This window comes from Platichthys flesus, chromosome 7, assembly GCF_949316205.1.
Source record: "Platichthys flesus chromosome 7, fPlaFle2.1, whole genome shotgun sequence".
Classification (NCBI taxonomy): Eukaryota; Metazoa; Chordata; class Actinopteri; order Pleuronectiformes; family Pleuronectidae; genus Platichthys; species Platichthys flesus.
In genome coordinates, this window is record NC_084951.1 from 14916084 (window position 1) to 14935059 (window position 18976).

The 18976-nt window shown below is 42.1% G+C and overlaps 2 protein-coding genes across 5 annotated transcripts; both read right to left on the reverse strand.

Annotated features, from left to right (window-relative positions):
* Positions 1-1847: 1847 nt before the first annotated feature.
* Positions 1848-8276, reverse strand: ppardb (peroxisome proliferator-activated receptor delta b). Of its 3 annotated transcripts, none has more exons than XM_062392973.1 (9): positions 7880-8276; positions 7270-7504; positions 5664-6062; positions 5401-5552; positions 5150-5288; positions 4684-4886; positions 4250-4456; positions 3905-4148; positions 1848-3108 (listed from the first exon to the last, which is right to left on the reverse strand). In XM_062392973.1, the coding sequence occupies exons 3-9, from the start codon at positions 6001-6003 to the stop codon at positions 2861-2863; spliced, it is 1533 nt and encodes a 510-aa protein (XP_062248957.1). In that variant the 5' UTR covers positions 6004-6062; positions 7270-7504; positions 7880-8276; the 3' UTR covers positions 1848-2860. The 3 variants fall into 3 exon arrangements, with proteins under 3 accessions (XP_062248957.1, XP_062248955.1, XP_062248954.1); XM_062392971.1 differs by having other exon boundaries at positions 7237-7504; XM_062392970.1 differs by lacking the exon at positions 7270-7504.
* Positions 8277-10288: 2012 nt separating this feature from the next.
* Positions 10289-18176, reverse strand: LOC133957412 (differentially expressed in FDCP 6 homolog). Of its 2 annotated transcripts, XM_062392968.1 has the most exons (12): positions 17795-18176; positions 16048-16188; positions 15769-15954; positions 14762-14989; positions 14507-14653; positions 13196-13258; positions 12955-13063; positions 12588-12886; positions 12336-12502; positions 11715-11913; positions 11486-11576; positions 10289-11103 (listed from the first exon to the last, which is right to left on the reverse strand). In XM_062392968.1, exons 1-12 carry the CDS (start codon positions 17888-17890, stop codon positions 10907-10909), a joined length of 1923 nt encoding a protein of 640 aa, XP_062248952.1. In that variant the 5' UTR covers positions 17891-18176; the 3' UTR covers positions 10289-10906. The 2 variants fall into 2 exon arrangements, with proteins under 2 accessions (XP_062248952.1, XP_062248953.1); XM_062392969.1 differs by lacking the exon at positions 13196-13258 and having other exon boundaries at positions 17795-18173.
* Between the last annotated feature and the right edge of the window lie 800 nt (positions 18177-18976).

Here is an 18976-nt window from a genome sequence, read left to right on the forward strand (position 1 = left end):
ATCAGGCAGTGCTTTGTGATCATATTAGATAAAGTGGGGGAAGTCAAGGTATGTGAAGGAAACTGGATTTGCTTGTGTCTGGGGGGGGTTCAGGCGATTCCCCTCTGTGGGTCTGTACCTGAGTTGGAGTCTTTATGTTGATCAGGCAGCTCGTTGACCCCCCAAACGACTTGGGCCTTTGGGGTCCTATGAGTCAAGGGGTGATTGGCTGCTGATGCCTGTAGGTTGTAGACACACCCTGCATCATGTGATTCTTTAGGGTCACTGCTGGGGTTAAAGGTTCAGTGTGTAAGATTTAGGTCAACGGAAATTTTGGCAGAAATTGGTAATAAAGTAATGCTAGTGATGTTTTCACTTGTGTGGGATCATCTAAACTGTACAAATTGTTATTTTCTTTACCCTAGAACGGGCCCTTTATATTTAAATACTTTATATTAACATCAGGAGCGGTTCCTCTGTACGGAGGCTGCGATGTTTTTTACAGTCGTCCAAGCTAAACATCTTTTGAGTTCTACTTCATGTTGGGAAGGGAGGAGTGAGATGAGGGGTGTTCAGATGCAACATGCAACTTCACTTCTAGATATCAAATTCTACACACTGAACCTTCAGTGGTCTGCTTGGTAAATGATCTGTATTTCATATAGAGCTATTCTATTCCTGAAGACCCCTCAAAGGGCTTTATATTATGTTTGACATTCACACACACATTCATACAGAGCATCTATGTGCAGCACTTTCTATATGAGAAAAGGAGTATCTATCCCAAGGGCACTTCAGCGTGTGGACTAGGTAAGACTGGGATGGATCCACTGACCTTCTAACCCCTGAGCCACAGTCGAGCTGTGTGGGGAGGGAACTTAGTACTCCCATTACTCAGATAGACCAGAAACAAGCCTCTTGGATGAGGTGAATCGTTTTCACGAAACACAAGCACGTCCAGTCGAATACTGGCACTTGTTAAGAACTTCTGAAGATACCATAATCTTCACAGAAAGGTGGGGAGGAAAAAAATCTGTGTTTCTGATCAAGTTTATAAGTGAGTTGTAAACTACACTACATCTGCAGGTAGGTTACATGTGACGGTGAGGATGAAAATCATTTCAAGTATTCACACTTCAACACATCTGCTCCATCCATCACTTACACAGACAAAGAGGTAGCTTACCACTTTTTTTTGGTGTACTTTCTCATTTTTTATCCATCCACATCAGTCAATAAAATCAAATTTGCAACTTGTACCAAAAAAGCAGGAATTAAGGCAAAAAAAAAAAAAGGTCATTCAAAAATTGTCAGATATTCGATGAGACAAGTGGAAGAATGTCATCACAGATCATACATTAGAGGTAGATATAGGGATCAGGACAGACTAAGAGCACAGGAAGAGGCGTCTGAAGGTGGAATCTGTGTGCAACGCGGCTGACGTACTTGAGTCCACTCAGAATGAGTACAGCTGAAAAAATAAATCGGAAAAAAAAATATGGGGGGAACAAACACAAACGTATGAATCCTGGCAACAGTTTTGTGAGACCGTTACACTTTGTGCCTCTCCTAACAAGACAAACCAGACTGGACACAGTCAGGGTCGTAACCTACAACTGTTTGTAAATCTAAGGTGAACAGAAACAAATTATACTTTACTAGATGCTAATGGATTTCTAATCATATTTTTTTTTTTAACCAATAATGATATGACAGAACAATATGCTGGTTTAAGTTCAATCCTGCTAAGGGGTCAAATCCATGTTCCTCATCAAGGATCACCCATGTGTTGGTATGCTTGATGATATATTTGGTACAACCTAAACTAAATAGGCAGGCATATAAAATGAAATAAGACATATACTTAATACATAAAACAAAGCTGATTATTTAGGTTTTGTCCTTACAGGTATAATCAACAATTACAAATAATTAGTAACATAATTACAAATGAACTAACAAAAACCTTGAAACAGCAAGTTTATGACAGTTTGCATGTTTGAGAAAAAAAAGAAAAACATGTTGTCCCTTGTACTTCAGCGGATCATGCGTTTGTAGTGTCAGCTTCAGAAAGTAAATCTGTGCAGCACAGTCCATTAGTTACCACTTGGGTAGATGGCTTTAAGACAAAAGCTAAAAGAACTTGGATCTCCACATTTATTGAAATAAATGGAAATTGTATTGCACAGACAGCTGCAATGAGAGAGCTCTACACTGCTGGAGCCAGCCCAGTTTGTGTTCTATTAACCAAATGGCAAAGGAAGAAGTCATTGATGATGAGAACGATGTAAACATAAAACCAATTTGTGCATCTTCAGTTTCACCCGAAGTCGGGCGACAATCACTCCAACCAAAGACATTGGCATCGTAAGAAACTCTGCAAAGTACAAACTGACGGCTCTTTTCATTGCAACTGAGCCATTGGTGAAAGAACTTGACATTTTTTCCCTTTACGGCAAAGCTCAGAGCCGCGGTGAGCGAGGAGAAGCTCTCTCTAGACACTGCTCTGGGGTCAGCTTTTGCTATTAGGATGAAATAGGAGCAGCCTCGGTGAGAAAACATATCATTCTCTCTGTTAAGTGACCGTTGTGGGAAACTTGGACTTGCAGCAAATGATTCCAGATGTGCATCTCTCTCTCTCTCTCTCTATATATCTTGCGCACGCACACACACACACACGCATTACATTGTTGAAGGTAACTTTACATTTTGAAGACTTTGCTGATTGTGTTAACTCTACCATTCGACTTTGTCTCATCTGCACATGACAAAATCCAAGCCCGAATGCGGAACAGTGCTTTTACTGAATGCAGTGTATTATTTCAACTGTCAAATTTAAGTCTGTAACAGTATTGCTGAAAGAAGTCTGTGCTGAAGAACACTAGTACATGTCTTTGTAGATCTCCTGTAGTAAAGGGTGGAGCGAGGTCTCCGACTCAGTCTTTTTAATCTTTTGGACGAGCAGAGCGTTCTCAGTAACGAGCTGACGGAGGTCGGCCATCTTCTGCAGCAGCTTGGGGAAGAGGTAGAGGGAGTCAGAGTGGTTTGCTTGGAGATGGAGGTCCAGAGCCTGGAGGATGTTGTCCTGACTCTGCTCCACCTGCTTCACGTTCATTAGCCCGGGACGATCTGAAAGAATGAGACGAGTCAGGAGTCACCACTTTCACAAAGCAAGCACAATCATTATGTTCTTGTCAATCCACGTTTCACAATCAAACTGACCAAAGTATGACTGTATGATGGAAAACCATGACAGACAATATGGCCCAGAGTTATTTATTTTATTTTCAATGGTAAACTGGATCCAAAGAATATTTAATGATAAATTAAATTGAATTAATCTAACCTAGAACTGACATTAGTAAGAGTAAATTAACTAGTACTTTATGATTAAGAGTTCATGTTTTTGCCTAAATGGTCCGTTATGAGATAAAAAACTTCATAGCAGCAGGACTATTGCAACAGTTACAGGTAGCAGTTGTGACTGTCTTTTCTATTAGTGTAAATTTCTTTGACAGCACACTAGACTTAATTAAAAAACAGCAGACAGAATGAACACTTTCTTCTATGGGTCTAACGGTATTAACTAGAGCTCCCAAAAAATTATTTTAACCTGTTTAAAATAGCCAATGTTTAGTTTACCCCCTGACCAGCATTTTAAAACTAAAATGCCCTAACTTGACTGCCTATGGCAGACTTTAGAAAAAAAATGTAAGACTGTGAACACTTCTAAGGTCTTTTTTATGAGGAGGCTCAATTCTGAGCCTTCTGTGACTCAAGCATTTCACTGCCAGCGACTGCTTAATGTTATTGTTGTGCATTTGATAATAAAACATCTTGAATCTTTCCTATCCTTTCTATCCTGAATATAACAACAAGCTAATATGATATTCTTCATTAGACACAGGAAAACCCTCAGTCTCACCTCCACAGAGAATAATGGCAGCAACAAACAGGGCCAGGTCACTGTCGTCCAGCTCCAGAGCATTAAATTTGACAGCAAACTCAAATTTGGGCTCCATGATCTCACTAAAGGGCTTTCTTAGGCTTCGCAGGAACTCCCTGGTGACGAAGCCTTTCCCGTTGGCCACCAACAGTCCATCTTTGTTCATGAGAGACGGCAGCATTGCAAAAATAGCCTCGTGCACGCCATACTTTAGCAAAGTCACCTGCAGACAGCAAACACACACATTAAACACTAGCATCTTCCCAAGTAGTCACACTTTAAAATTAAGTTAGCGTATTGCACACTGAGGAGTAAGTGAATCACCTGGTCATTAAGGTAGAGGTCCTGAAACCCTGGAATGGACTTGGCAAACTCGGTCAGCTCTCGCACAGTCTCCACCGTAGTACACTGACAGCGGTAGAACACATGGACCCCAATCTCCTTGGTCAGGGGCGCACCTGGAAGTAACTGGCTCCACACCAAACCACTCTCTGCCTTCCAGAGTGTGTCCACGTCGTAGATAACAAACGGCTGAAAGGTCGGCAAGCATACATTTCTCTTAAATAAACATCTGGAACTGCATAGGCTTAGAGCTTGGGTTTACTTGGTATTATATCTGGAAGGTTAGGGTATCAAGGATTATCACAATACATAAGTGCAATACGTATATAATAAGTAATTTGTAGATAAACCGACTGTATCATGAATGTGTCACTGAGAGTTAATCATTACATTTGTAAAGCCAGACTGGAACTTACCGAGGTGCTGCTGGTTTTGCCTGTCAGGATGCTGCGGGCCCTCTTCTTGGTCATAACGAGGTTCTTCAGGTAGGCTGCGTTGACTTGTTTGGCCAAGGTCTTCAAGTCAGAGCCACCTGGTTTGCTAACCGTCAGTTCCTCTGCAAGCAGGCCAGCCACCAGCTTCTTCCTCTCCGCCTCAGGCATACGTCCGTATCGGATCGCTAAGCAAACACACACACATGCTGGTTTTATTTTGAGTGGATGTTTCTTTCTTTCGTGCATTTACATCTTGGTCGAATTCACCTAAACTCGAGATCAGGGAAACTCTAGACCCAACTGTCAACTAACAGCGTGCACACAATTCATGTTATATGAAATTCTTTAAGCCCAAGTCAAATCAGACATTTTCTTGCATTTAAAAAAAATCTATCAATAAATAAAACTGATTCATGATGTTAACTTGATTTGAAAAATGTGCGCTCACCATCATGGGACATTCCTAAAGACAGGCACTTCTGGAAGCGACAATATTGGCACTTGTTGCGATTCTTCTTCAGAATCTTGCAGGAACGCTCACAGCGATCGTACTCCAGTTTCATCCGCACGGTTCGCCGGAAAAAGCCCTGAATGAGAAACAACTCAACCAATTCAGCCGCTGATCTTGTACAAAAACCTGCATCATGACAATGCATAACCTCACGAAGCTATTCTGACCTGATACACAAAATGCTTTACCTTGCAACCCTCACAGGCGTGCACGCCATAGTGGAAGCCCGAGGCCTTGTCCCCACAGACCTTACACTCCACACTGATCCCTGCCCCTGTGCTGTCCTCGCGGCCAAGACGCAGCTGCTCTGACAGCGAGGGGGACGAGGTATGGGACAGGTCTGAATGAAAAAGTGAATACATATTAAGGCTTAAAATAAAAAAAAAAAAATCACATACAATCAAAATATGTCATGTTCCAGTTTAATACACGCCCAGAAAAAAAGTCCTACCTGTGTAGCTGGATGCTCCACTGCTGTTTTGCTTGCTGTGATTGTTCTTTTCCTGATCCAGAGGCTCCTTCTCCTTTCTCTTCTGGTCCCCTTTCAGCCCTTTGGAGACAGGGACTCCCTTCTTCTTCTCATTGTCCTCCTCATCCTCACTTTCCCTGGCCTTCAACTCTTGCACGTCTGTCAGCTCTGAGACACTTGCCCCCCCACAGCTGTCCGAACCACCAGACTCTCTCTTCGGGGACGTCCACCTGACTTCGGCAGCGTCCTGGGGGGATTTGGGCTCGCAGCAACCGTTCACCCGGTCATGCTGCTCGGTAACAGTAGGCTGAACCCCTTCCATGGTTCCTGTTGAAGCTGACTCAGCGGCTCCCCTCTTGTCACGTTGCCATCATAGCTCCACTATCAAAGAGTAGATACATTTGTTTTAAAACAAGCAATATTAAATTAAACAAAAACAACTCTGTGAGTTTTATCACTTTTAACTGAAATGAGTGAATTTACTAATGTGTTACATCTTCTTTATTTAGGTGTCCTTTCCGAAGACAGTCAAGTACTGATGGTTGCATTTGAGGAGCCAGGGGATGTTCTTGATGGTAATAGGCTTATGACATGACACCGACTTGCTGTGGATTAACAGTGAGGCAAGTGCACCAGACAAGCATGGGTGCCTGGCCAATAAGTTCCCTGAACTAAACTTCACACATATTATTGATCCGGGGCGTGTTTTGAAAAACAACCTGTGTTGTAGTTTTATGTCATTTCAAATGACATGCTTGATATATATCATTATGTGGTGCCTTTTCTAGAATATTGGTCAATAAATTGCATTAAAAAATACAATAAAGCCAATAGGTTCACCACCTGCGTATTGATTTTCATTCAGTCTGTGCAATAACTAATAGGTAACTTCTCTTCTATTTTAAAGTAGGTATTAATCTCATATATATTGGTGGCGTCTATTGTAAGATTTTAAACTTGTTAGCACTTTTTGCAGAGGTTGCACCTCTAAATTTGTTGTAGTTCTGTCTCTTGCACAATGATAAAGGCTTCCCCTCCCTATTCTATCATAATCTGTTATACCGACTCACCGTGCACAATGCATAAGCAATACGTCCATAAATATTGAACTTTTGTGACATAACCTTAGATAAAAAATATGATAGTATTTTATTGCCCCGCCCTACTAGAAGCACTGATCTCATGAGGCAGTGCAATGAAAAAACTAATCAACATATCTCAAGAAACTTCCTGGTTAAATAAAATAAAGCCATTTATACAATCCTCAAACAACTATCCTCAAATCAGACGCTCTACGTTTCTAATCAGAATATGAGGCTTTTACCAAACGTTGAAAAAAAAACAGGCCTGGACACAAATAAGAGCCACAGTTCTACTGAAACACAGAGACCACACTATACACGATTCCCTCTCTGAGCATTCCTTTGGTGCAACATGGTTGCATTTCAAACATTTCGTCCTCCACTATCTTATAAAGTAAACTTTGTGTCCTGTGCAGCTTGCAGACATCTGTATTATTGTTTGCCTCCGCTCCATGGTAGGGTGCACTGTGTACCTGGTGAGTGCGTTGAGGGGACAGTGTGCTTACACTGTGTACACACTGGGCGCTGTTGATCGTGGTGGAGGAAAGGGCTTTGGGGGTGGGGGTGACTTTTTTTTTTTTTTTTGCCCCGGGCCCCCCTAGCGGATTAATCCAACCATGACTGTAGCCGTGCCCTGACAAACATCCACAGAAGTTCCATTTTTAATTCAGCATGAACACGTTCAGGATCGATACCTCCACGGTGGACCAAGGATGATGGCAAAGTAGACAGAGTTGGAGACTTTTACGGGAAAGAGACAAAAGGAAAGCAGTTTAAGATTTGGGACTGTTGGGACTTGTCATCCAGCAGACAACCTGTCACACTGGTTCCAGGAGATTTCTGCAACATTACTGTGAACTCAATGAGTCGCTAAAACTTGATCCAAGCTGAGAAATGAGGGGACAGTTGAGCTAGAGACGCGGCCGAAGACAAACTTTTCCCCCGAATGTGAAAACAACACGAACCGTTTTAAAGTGAGCGGCTCCGCCGTCGAGGAGTGCTAGCTCACTGTGCTAGTTAGCTACTAACCTTGGATGTTGACTACCACTAGCTGTTAGCGTGGCTGACCCACATTCCCCTTTAATACACGTTAGCGGGCTGGCCAGGTTAGCTTACCTCTCCCTGTAGTGCTGAGGGTCAGAAGAGTTGTCGGTGGTGGGGAAACTGCCGGTGGGCTAAAACGGAAGGGTCCCCTGAGTGGCCCGGGCCAGGTCCAGGATCGATCGGCTGTTGACAAGTTGGGAAGAAGTAGCCAGCGGGAGTGAGGGAGCTAGCGGCGGGGAGCTAACCAGCTAGCCCGAGTGCTAACATAAACTTACACCGATCCCCGGGCCTTCACGGAGGGGCCGAGCTGACACATCACCGAGCCCCGGGGGAGGGAGAGACGGTCCGGGCACTGGTGCTGGCTTCCATACCACATACACACGAGTCCAGTTGACTGATAATCCCTCTGCGACTCCTAGTTTTGACTGACTCTGATCGGCTCTACCTCACTGCCCCATCTCCTCCTCCTCGTCACATGCCAGGACACAGCGCCCCCCCCCGTCCCTACAACACACACTCACACACACAGAGAGTCACACGCGCACAAACTCCAAACATCAGCACAACAAACACATAGCCTTCATCCAGCAGCTCTCCGGCCGAGGAGTCAAGGTCTCTGTTGTTGTTTTCCTGGATGTGTGTGTTTTGCCCTTCTCTTTTCTACAACAGCATAAAACTAGAAATCCCATTTGAATTACTTTAAAATTCACCCTGTATAGTAACGTGTATATCACCCACCACCTACACATAAAACAGGCTAAAAGTAAGCTGTGTAACACTGAAGATAACTTATAAAACGTATGGCATTATCCATTCAATATTGTCTTCTACACATCTGTATTTGTAAAAAAACTCCAGGGGCTGTTATTTATATGTACATGGTCTTATGCATTGTCCCTTTATTGTAGTACTTGTTCATTCTTTTTTTTCTCCTACTTGCTTGCCTCTCATATGTTTATCTATACTTATCATCACTCAGCTTTGTTGTCCTTGTCAATGTTCAGCAGTATCTTCACTGGACATTGTTATAGGTACTATGTGTGAGTACACTGATATATTCTTTGTGTGTGCAAATATACTGATTTTGTCAATATAGCTGATTGGGATTCTGAAGTAAGAGGCACACCACTGACACAAAGCAAAAGTCCATGCTAACATGCAGCATTAGTTTCTGATTATTTATCTGCCTCAATGCATAATGATTAACATGTGCACTTACATCCAACATGAAAATGTGCCTGATTTAGTCCTTTAGGATGGTTTTCATCTGCAGATCCTTACAGGATGCTGGTAAAAAAACAACAACATACAAATAACATACAGAGGCATGTATAAAAACACAGGAGTGCAGCCTCAGTGGGCCAAGCCTGCCAAGTGTAATCCATGTGAATGAGTCGTGTTAAGTAGAGTCATCTGTAAAAAAGTTTTTATATTACACTGTAATATCTAAGCATGAATCAGACCTTTCAACATAATGTAATTACTGTGGGAAGTTTTTACTGAGAATTTTACAACATCACTGAACATTACATCATGTGTCAGTGGCCACTTTAGTCTAATGTGGACAAATATTACAGCGCTGACAAAATATCTTTTCCAAGTTTATTCTGTTTCGCTTGTATGACATTCAAAATGTAATAATACAACCAATTCTACTAATAATAATAACTATAATATAACTTATTTATATCGCACTTTTCTTAACAATGTTACAAAAAAACCGTTAAAATGAAATAAAACTAAAAAAAAATCAAAACAGTATAAACAAATTAAACGAATGCAAAGCCGACACTCCCTGAAGCTTCTTAGAATGAGAAACATTGAGAAAAGATGTTATCCACTGATATTCCTAGTTTACACTCTCGACAGTAGTATAGATGTGTAAGCTATTTAGCTTTCTTAAATTTGTGTTTTTTATAATCCATTTTTATTTACTGGCTAGTTCCTCTTTCGCTTTATTTATGAAACTTTAAGAAATTTGATGAAAATTACATTTCTCTCAGTTTTGTTGAGAGAAATTATCATTTTGTGTATAGTGGCCCAAAGAAAAATAAAGATTGTTGATACTGAGAGATCAATATGGCTCTTTTTTAAGTTATGGCAGATTACCATCATGGCAGTCTACTTGCAGTTTGCATGGTCTGTCAGAGGATGTCCCTGTTCACCCGAGCCAAAGGTCTTACCAGTTAGAGGCGTCACGTTAGAGGCGATGACACATTTCAACTTTGAACAAATGAGGGCTCAAATTCAAACTTAAGCAGACATGTGGTTTGCTCATTCAGCATTATGGGCTTAAACTACTTCCACAGTGTGTGGTCTTTCTGGAATGGATTTGATTGATGATTCATACAATCCCTGAACAATAGTTCATTTATTTCAGCTTTTCCTCTTGTAATGTATGCAATGTTATGAAAATGAGGATTAAAGGGTATTGAGTTGCATGTCACACATCATTAAACCCAGGGAAGCTCACTCCAGAAATCTGGTTAGGGCATTATTTCTCTCTTTTATTTACAGTTGTGTTAAACAGTTGAAACAGGAAGTTCAACTAGAACCTCTATCTTCCCCCCTCTCTCTTTCTCTTTCCTGTTTTATGACAAGTGATACATGCGACTGAAACTCATAATACAAAACAAACTTTTCACAAATATCAGGAAAAGCTTAAAAAAGGCAAACCACAGCACGTATGCCCAACAAATATGTAAAGTTAACAAATGGTTATATTACAGAGCTAAACAGATGAGCTTTATGTGTATAGGTATTGTTAATGGAACATGAACCTTGTACTTTCAGCATCTCTTACAGCTAATTTTCTCTGCACTGAGGTATGGTTCATGTCCGGTATGAGGCCTCACGCAGGTCACACTTAGATGAGCCGGAGATATTGCAAATCCAATTTCTCACTAAAATGTGTTAAGCTGTGAAATGAGGTAAGTAAATTCCACATCTAATGGTAGTTCTCCAAATTCGGTTTTAGGTGTAAATGTCCCACAGTCTTTTACATATTAAACAAACAACTCAGCCTCTTGGCCTTCCCGTTAGAAACCCTCACAGTGTGACCAGATGTGAGCCGGGCAGCCTCTCTCTGAGTGATGGTTTTCAGGGGATGTCCATGTCTCCGTTAGAGGCATGGGAGTGGCGTTTTTCCAGATCACACCCAGCTCTGTCGTTAACGTTTTCTTTGCTCTCCTCGTCCTGACCCTCCGAGTCCGATCTCTTCCTGAGACGCAGCCCGGGATCTCTCTGCGTCGGGATCTGGAAGGCTGAGAAAGAGCTTCCTAACGACGGCCTTTTCTCTAAAACCAACGAGAGGGACAGCAGAACACGTCAGAAACCGTTCAAGGGGACAAATGGCTGCCCCCTCTACCCCTTTCCCACTTAACTCTAGCCCAATAGTACACAGGGATAAAATCTAAAAATAGCATATTTTGTCTCACAGAGACAGACTGTAGAATATTCACAAAACAACAACGCTTGTAAACGCTTGTCGAATAATTTGACACAATCAGTTCATTCTTAAGAACAAATTAAATTGTTAGTGTCGTAAAGCAAAACTATTATTAATTATACACACAGTATTAAGTTTTAATATCATACAACTCTGAGAAATCAAACAAAAGTCCTGAAACAAGTCCTGTTTCATAATGCACTATCTGGTGCTGCGGATGGGACACGTACCTCCTGGTCCGATCGGCCGCATCAGCCTGTTCATCTGGACATTCCAGTGTTTGACGTTGGTGCTCGCCAGGCGAAGTTTCCTCTGCGCAGCCTGTCGGGGGAAAAACCCATGAAAACCTCTGTTTCACACGAACAAGCTAACATCCCCCCTCAAGGAATAAAATAAATGAGATAAATGTAGTTCTTCTTATTAGTATGCAATCTGCGAGGTTTTAGTTGTTTTGCTTACAACTACATCCTGGTCAACCCTGTGCCGGTTGGCCCGGACCTCTTCAAGCTGCCTCTGCGCCTCCTCCAGGGCTTGAGACTTGACCTCCATTTCTTGCTTGAGCTCCTGCTTCTCCCTCTGCGTCTTCAGGATGTACTCCTCCTGTTCCTCCTGCAGGTGCATCAGTGCCTTCATTTTATCCTCCTCCTCTGCCAGTAATCTGGACACAACAGAGAACAGGAAACATGGTAGTTTCAAGAATTCATAATTGACACCAAGCTGTTATATTGATATAATGTTTCAGGCAGGGGGAGAGAAGATGCACAGAACCTGATGTAAGTTGTTTATGGGCAGATTTATGGGCAACATTTCTCAGAGTGCTTTAACTTGAAAGGGACGAGAGTAAAGGAACAGCCACTCAACAGATCTGACTGATGACAACATTTAGGAACTTCCTCCATCGACAGCTCAACTTCCTCGAGAACACATCAAAACACGACATGAACTATTTTCAGTAGCTGAGCTGATGATCAACAATCTGCACACTTGACTACCTGCTAACAGCCAACAACTCATTGTTTTCAAGCTCAAAACCTAAACAAATAACTTCTTATCGTGCTTTGAAAGTGCAAAAAGTGCTACCCTGCTTGGGCATTGCGGTGGGACTCCTCATCCAGCCTGGCCTTGATCTCCTGCTGCAGCGCCTCTTCCAAGCGCTTCTGCATCTCCTCCAGCTCCTTGATTCTCTTCCTCTGCTTCTCGGCCTCCTCCTCCTTCACAACCATCTCTGCTTGCATACTGACGCGGGCCTTGAGACACAGACGGTTGATTATTCATATATTTCTTCATCTCAATTCAAACTGTACAATGTTCCTTCTTTGCCCCCACACTCACCTCCTCTGCCTCTTTCAGCTGGACCTCCAGGGCCTGCTGGAGCTGCTCATGCTGCTGGCGCCTCTTCTGCTCGTCCTGCTGCAGGAGGGCCTGAGCCTGCTTTTGTGCCTCCTTCAGGAGCTCCAGCTCCACCAGCTTTCGCTCCCGCTCCTCCTGCAGGGCCCGTAGCCTTTGCAGTTCCTCCTCCTTGGACTGTTGTCTCCTCTCGCGCTGCTCACGCTGTTCGCGCCGCTTCAGCTTCAAATCTTTGTGGAGGGACTTTTTCCCCTCCACATGCAGCCTGATAGCTGTTTGAATGGCTGCAGTAGAAATACTGTTTAGTTTCATATCAAAGGTGGATCAGTGATTTATGTCAGTGTATTCTGACCTGTTGTCCACTCCTGCCTCTGTCTGGTGTCTGAGGCACTCATCTCATACGTCTTGGAGAGGGTTTTAAGACAAAACATGCATCTCTTCCCATCTCTGTCCGGCAGGACCTGTTCAACAAGGGAAACAGTCAGTGTATCAATAAATATTGTGTGATCATGTATTGATTTTCTTTTTTTTTATTTTTTTGTGACCATTTCTTACATATACTGTGGTGAAGAGAAAAAAAACTGTCAACTCACTGGGAAAAGGAGGTTTTTGATCCATTTTGAACGACCAAACAATATTTGATCATCGTCTACTTCCTATAATAAAGCATGATTTCAGATGATTCTTTGTTTTCCTTTAGGGTAAAACATGTAGTGTGTTGCAGTGTGTGGTAAAAAGGCAGAACTTTACCAGATGTTGGCCTGCCAGTACTCAGTTTTGTTCAAAGTTGCATCATTGGGCTAATGATTGACTCAAAAGCAGGCCTGAGCAACCGCCCTATAAAAGCTCTGAGATATGTGAGGAACTTGTTATCTGACGGTTCAGAATACGTTCAGTTTCTAACTTCCAGGCTGAATTTTAGGGTTATGATCCCTAATATGTGAGCCAATATCTGGGGGATGTAGGAAAATTATCAGGGCAAAGGAGAGTTCAGAAAGGGTGGGATTTTCTCTCAGTCAAAGAAAGAAGAGTCTAAGTCATCATAAGAGCATTTCACGGGGGGATTGTTTTTTAACAAAAGTGAAACATAAATTTGTGCCCTCCTCCACATCTCATCATTACTGGTTGCGCATTCGTCCAGGTATGGTTTTAGAATTTTCCGGCAATTCACAGGAAACTTTGTTAAGGGAAATCATTAAAATAAGTGATCTGTTTGTCATCTTTCTGATTCATCCTGCAACCTCTTTGGGGAGTCCCCACCCCCATGTTGGGCAACCGCTGTCTCAAAGGAAACTGATATTCAGGTCCATTATTTTAAGTTGAGTTATGACTTGAAATACTCTCTCATAAAAAACGTTCCTCATACCATACGTTGCTGCAGCTCCTCTTTTCAGCCTTTGCCTGAAATGCTTGACTTTAGCTCCTGGGTCTTTAAGGCCCCCACCTCCTTATAAAGCCCACTCCGCTCTGATTGGTCAGGTGTTTCTAGTGCGTGTAGAAAATGTCGGCCTTTCTTCTCGCTTTACCTGACTCTGCTAGTGGGCGTGCTAGACTAGCTGCTAGACGTGCATAATGCAACATTGAGTCATCTTTGACGTATTGGCCAGATACTGACGTGTCGCTTCAGGAGCAGTTTTTTCTGTGGGGTGGAGAAGAGCTATTTTTGTTTCTTTCTTTTCAGTCTCTGTGATTTCGGTGTATGACCACGTCACTGCAGTCTCATGTCCTTTTATGGGAATTAGTGGGGGCGTTTATCAATGCTAATTAGGAATGACACAAGCTTTAAACTTACGAGATAAAAGGATTCATCAATTACGTAGGAACTTTCTGAAGAACAAATTTAAGAGAAAACCTCCCGTGTTAAGTATAGAGGGATTGAGAGACGATCATCTCCGGCTGCTTACCTCCACACAGCAGTTCCCATCCAAAGAGATGTCCCCCTGGCAGTCCTTGCGGTCCTCCCCGGTGTAGTAGCACAAGCTGCTCGGCCTTAAGGTGAACCAGCGTTCCTTCCAGTTTCTCCTCAGCTGACCCTTTTTCCAAAGATATCCCTGCATGCGTCCAAACCAACACACACACACACTTACTGTCATTGCACCAGACATGTGCCCGTCAGGACCCCAAAAAAAACATCTTCTTGTGATAGATGGGTCACCTACCTCTTTGAGGACATCACCAACTATCTCTCTATACGCTTCCTCTATAGCCATGCTGATTATGCTCTTGTCAATTCCTCTGGTAATTTTCCCAGAGTTCATCATCTCGAGAAAAACCCAAACAGTAATGCCACTCTGCTGCACTGAGTCCTGAGAGAAGAAGTCCTCTAATTCTACCAAGTTGAACTCAATACTCAGGGCCATGCATACTTTCTTGAGGAGGTACTCCACCTGAGGAAGAGAAGAAACCAAACGTCTTGAGGCTGAAACTTAAAATGACTCAATTGAATGATCCGTATTTGCTGCATTATACTCAAGGGAGGACGTAACTAAAGATAATAATTGTTTTAGTGTTATCTGAAACGTCTTTGTGTTGTAATTTTTTCACTTGACTAAATTTATTGTCAAGCTTTTCCCAATAAATTTCCTTCTTTATATGAACCATCAAGAATCTCATTCAACAATGTAAATCTTTCTATAGAGTAACTTGTATTAATTTGTCTTCAATTAAACTATAGTTACACTTCTTACATCACTGTGGTATATATTGCACCACAGTTTTCTCTGTACAAGGGTCAGCATGTGAAGCTAAAACACCAAAATAAAACTGGATCATTTTTACTTTAACTCAGCGTGACAGTAATAGCCCTGCCCTCGAAATTTAGGGCTTTCTCTTGGCAGCAGCTGCGAAAAACACTTGACAGGAAACCAGAAGGAGGTAGCAAGTGAGAAACTAGCACACTCTGCTGTGTTAAAAAAAAACAGGGTTCCATGATGGCAAGATGCAAGGTTTCAGCCTGGGTGCACGTAAGGTCAGAAAAAAATTGTTTAGGCCACTGTGGCTGACTCCAGTCTAACAGTCAACAACAGAGCACAGCAAGCCGAATCTTTTTTTACTCTGTATAAAAAAAAACAATATCTCTTATCCTGAATACAAAATAAAAATGTCCTGTGGTTTTAACCTCATCAAAAAAATATTGTAGACCTAAATATATCCTCTTTGAACCTACCTCATCAGGAACCATGACCAGGGGGTACTTGTCCTCAGACAGAAAATTAAAAAGACACCAAAGCTGGAAAGCATCCCTCTCTGGCAAGACCGTGCTGCTGTTTTTGTCCGTCTGGTAGTTTTTCTTTGCCGTTAGAGTCCAACAGAGCTCGTCTACATTCTCCTTAATAAAAGATCCTTCCACAACCTGCAACAACAGAATGCAGAGACAGAGTCCTTGACATCAGAGCGATTCAAATTGGAATGAAACAAAAAGAGCATGTGGTTGTGTTTTTATCACCTTATCCAGAATGTATTTGTTGAGATAAGGCATATAACCCTGACTGGACACAGGACCATCATCATCATCTCTGAAGTGCTCCTCCAAAGCAACGGGATCATGTGGGATAGACAGGACTGTGCACAGGTTGTGGGACAAAACCTGAGGAATCCCAAATGTACAGGATTGAAAACTGTTGCAGTGAAATGCTAAATGTAAAACATAGGCAATTCAGATCAAGTGTTTTGGCAGGAAAAGGATGTTACACCACTGCCAAAGCTTAATATTCTAGAGAAATGAGTTTGTTAAGAAGAAATGTCAGTACCACTATTTCCTCTGACAAAATGAATGGAGCTGAAGCCGTGTTTATTTTCGACTGGATCATATATAAATAAAATTTTAATGTGGATTAGTTTGACGAAATAGTGTGTATGAAAAATATATAAAAAGTAACAGCATTCAAATATTTAAATATGTTATTTAAAAACAATCTTAAATCTCTAAATTGGTTTAAGTACTTGTTTAGGTTAGAGCAGCTCAAAGAGGTTTACAGATGAATAATATTGGGGGACTTTGGTTCAAAAATATAGGGTGATGTTAAAAAATGGGACACACAAAATTACTGTAAGTAGACAAGTAGTACTTTTCAGTGATTACATACAGTGTATTTTGTAAATTTATACTTCTATTCAAATTATTTTGTCAAAAGAGATGAAATCCAATAAAATCAGGCCTTTGCTATTGCTGCAACACTTTTTAAACTGAAAGTGTGTAACATCCTCGGATATCTGATGCATTTTATCAGACAACCAGTCTCTGTGTGTTGAGCCATAACCACATCCTGTCTCTCGTCTCCTGTGCACTACAACATCTGTCGGTTTTAAGGCCAAGGCGTGCAAACGGCTCAGCTGCAAGCATGTCCTAAGAACATGGTGCCTGTGCACAGGCTCCCTGCATGAGGGGGATAAGCCCAGTCATGAGGCTGACCCGCTGCAAGCCAGGAGCGGCTGTCCGCACATCGCAGGAACCTGGAGGTGGCTGGAAATGGAGTCTGGCCCACACCAAGACCAAGTGACATAACAATGAGATCAACGAAAATATAGCTGCCTCACTGGAGCCCTGTGGCAAGAGACAACAATCACCAACATGTTTCCACTTGGTCCTCGCTCTCACTGTAACAATGTTCTTTTGACGTACACAGACTCATGTTGTGACCATACTCCATTCAACAGGCTGGTCTCTGGGCAGGTCCAGTGTCAGAGGACCCTTTGCACTACAAGCTGGTACATCGAGGCCCAGTGCGAGCGCAGCTTGGAGATGAGGGCTCCCATTCATATACAAACTGAGAGCAAACTGTTACTCTGGTGCTCCTGCCAGACAGAGGTGCATATTGTGTCCTCTGTCAGCAGTGACAGCATTTTACTAGAAATATAGGGAACAAATTTGTTCCTTGTTGATTCGAATGAGCTTTAAATCGGTTTGTCTCACACAGGAAATATTGTTGATTGTTGATTTGATGATATAAACCCCTTATTTCCTGTAGCACAGGATCAATTGTAACAAAGACTAAGTAAGAAATGCATCTGTGACATTTAGTTTGCGGAGCACTTGAAATATCTTCACTTCATCCTCCTCTGAGTGAGCCCACATGATTGAATTTGAATTGAGGGAGGAAATGAGGCAGCGGAGTAAAAAATTAGTGGCTTCACAGATAAGAAAATAAAAATGACTGAAGTCCCACCGTCCAGGTAGAGGACCCTCCACTCACCTTCAGCTGAGACTTGGACACCTTACCGCTCTTCTCCAGATCCAGGGCTGTGAAGCCGTACCAAATGGACTTGAGCAGCTCAGACCGCAGGTCCATTTCTGCAGCAGTGTTACTTTCTGGTTTCCTCCTCTTGGTCTCTTCTTCTTCCCTCTGCTGTTGACACAGGGCCCCTGGGTGACAGCCAGACACCCACACTGTGTTGCTGCTGTCAGCGAGGCATGGGCTTTTACCGGTCTGTTGGCAGCGACACCTGCTGGACGTCCACAGTCACCGACAGAGTGGGAGTGTCTTATTGTTCACTGCATTCTCTGCTCCTTCCATAACGGGCAGTGAGCACAACCACTGCTTTATGCAAAGGCCCCGTTACAAGTTAGTGTCTTGCAATCAAATTTGTATCACCCTGAACTTTCCTTTAAGACCATATCAATGTTAATAAGACTTACTACAGCACGTTCCCAATACCTTATTGTTATTTCTACTTATATTGTTTTATACTTACATATATATATTGTTGTTTTTATGTCTGTTGCACCAACCACACCAAGTCAATTTCCTGTATGTGATAATATACTTAGCCAATAAAAGAATTCTGACTCTGAATCTGATAATAAGTTGGTAAATAGATTAGTCAGGTGACAGAAAATTGGTAAATCTCATCAATGTTGTAATTTGTAACATGAAATGTAAAACTATTCTAGTTCTGTGTGCTGCATGAGTAAATGAACTTTTCACCTCCGCTGCCTTCCAGGACAAGGGATGCTGTCAGAGTTACATCTAACAGACTTGACTGGCTAGATGTTAGGTCAAAAAGTCCCTGACAGTTAAGTGCATGGCTCTAAAAGATGTAATGAAATGAACAATTATCCGTGGCCTTTTTACCTGGTTCACTGATATTAGCTCAACATACACGTGTTTCTGTTATTTAGATTTAACTGTGTTGTTCAATTGAATTGTGTGGAAATAAACTGCATAAGAATATTTGCGACCAACCTACAGTACTTTGGTTTCTCCAATGTCTCACATGTTGTTGGGGCATTAGAATAAACAGTGTTAAATGGACAAATAAAATAAAAGGGTGACAAATCCCCATCTGCATGAGTAAATAAAGAGTAAATAAACACGTTATATAATGGTTAAATTGTTTCTGTTGTCTGATGATACAACTCATTAAATAAATGAGAT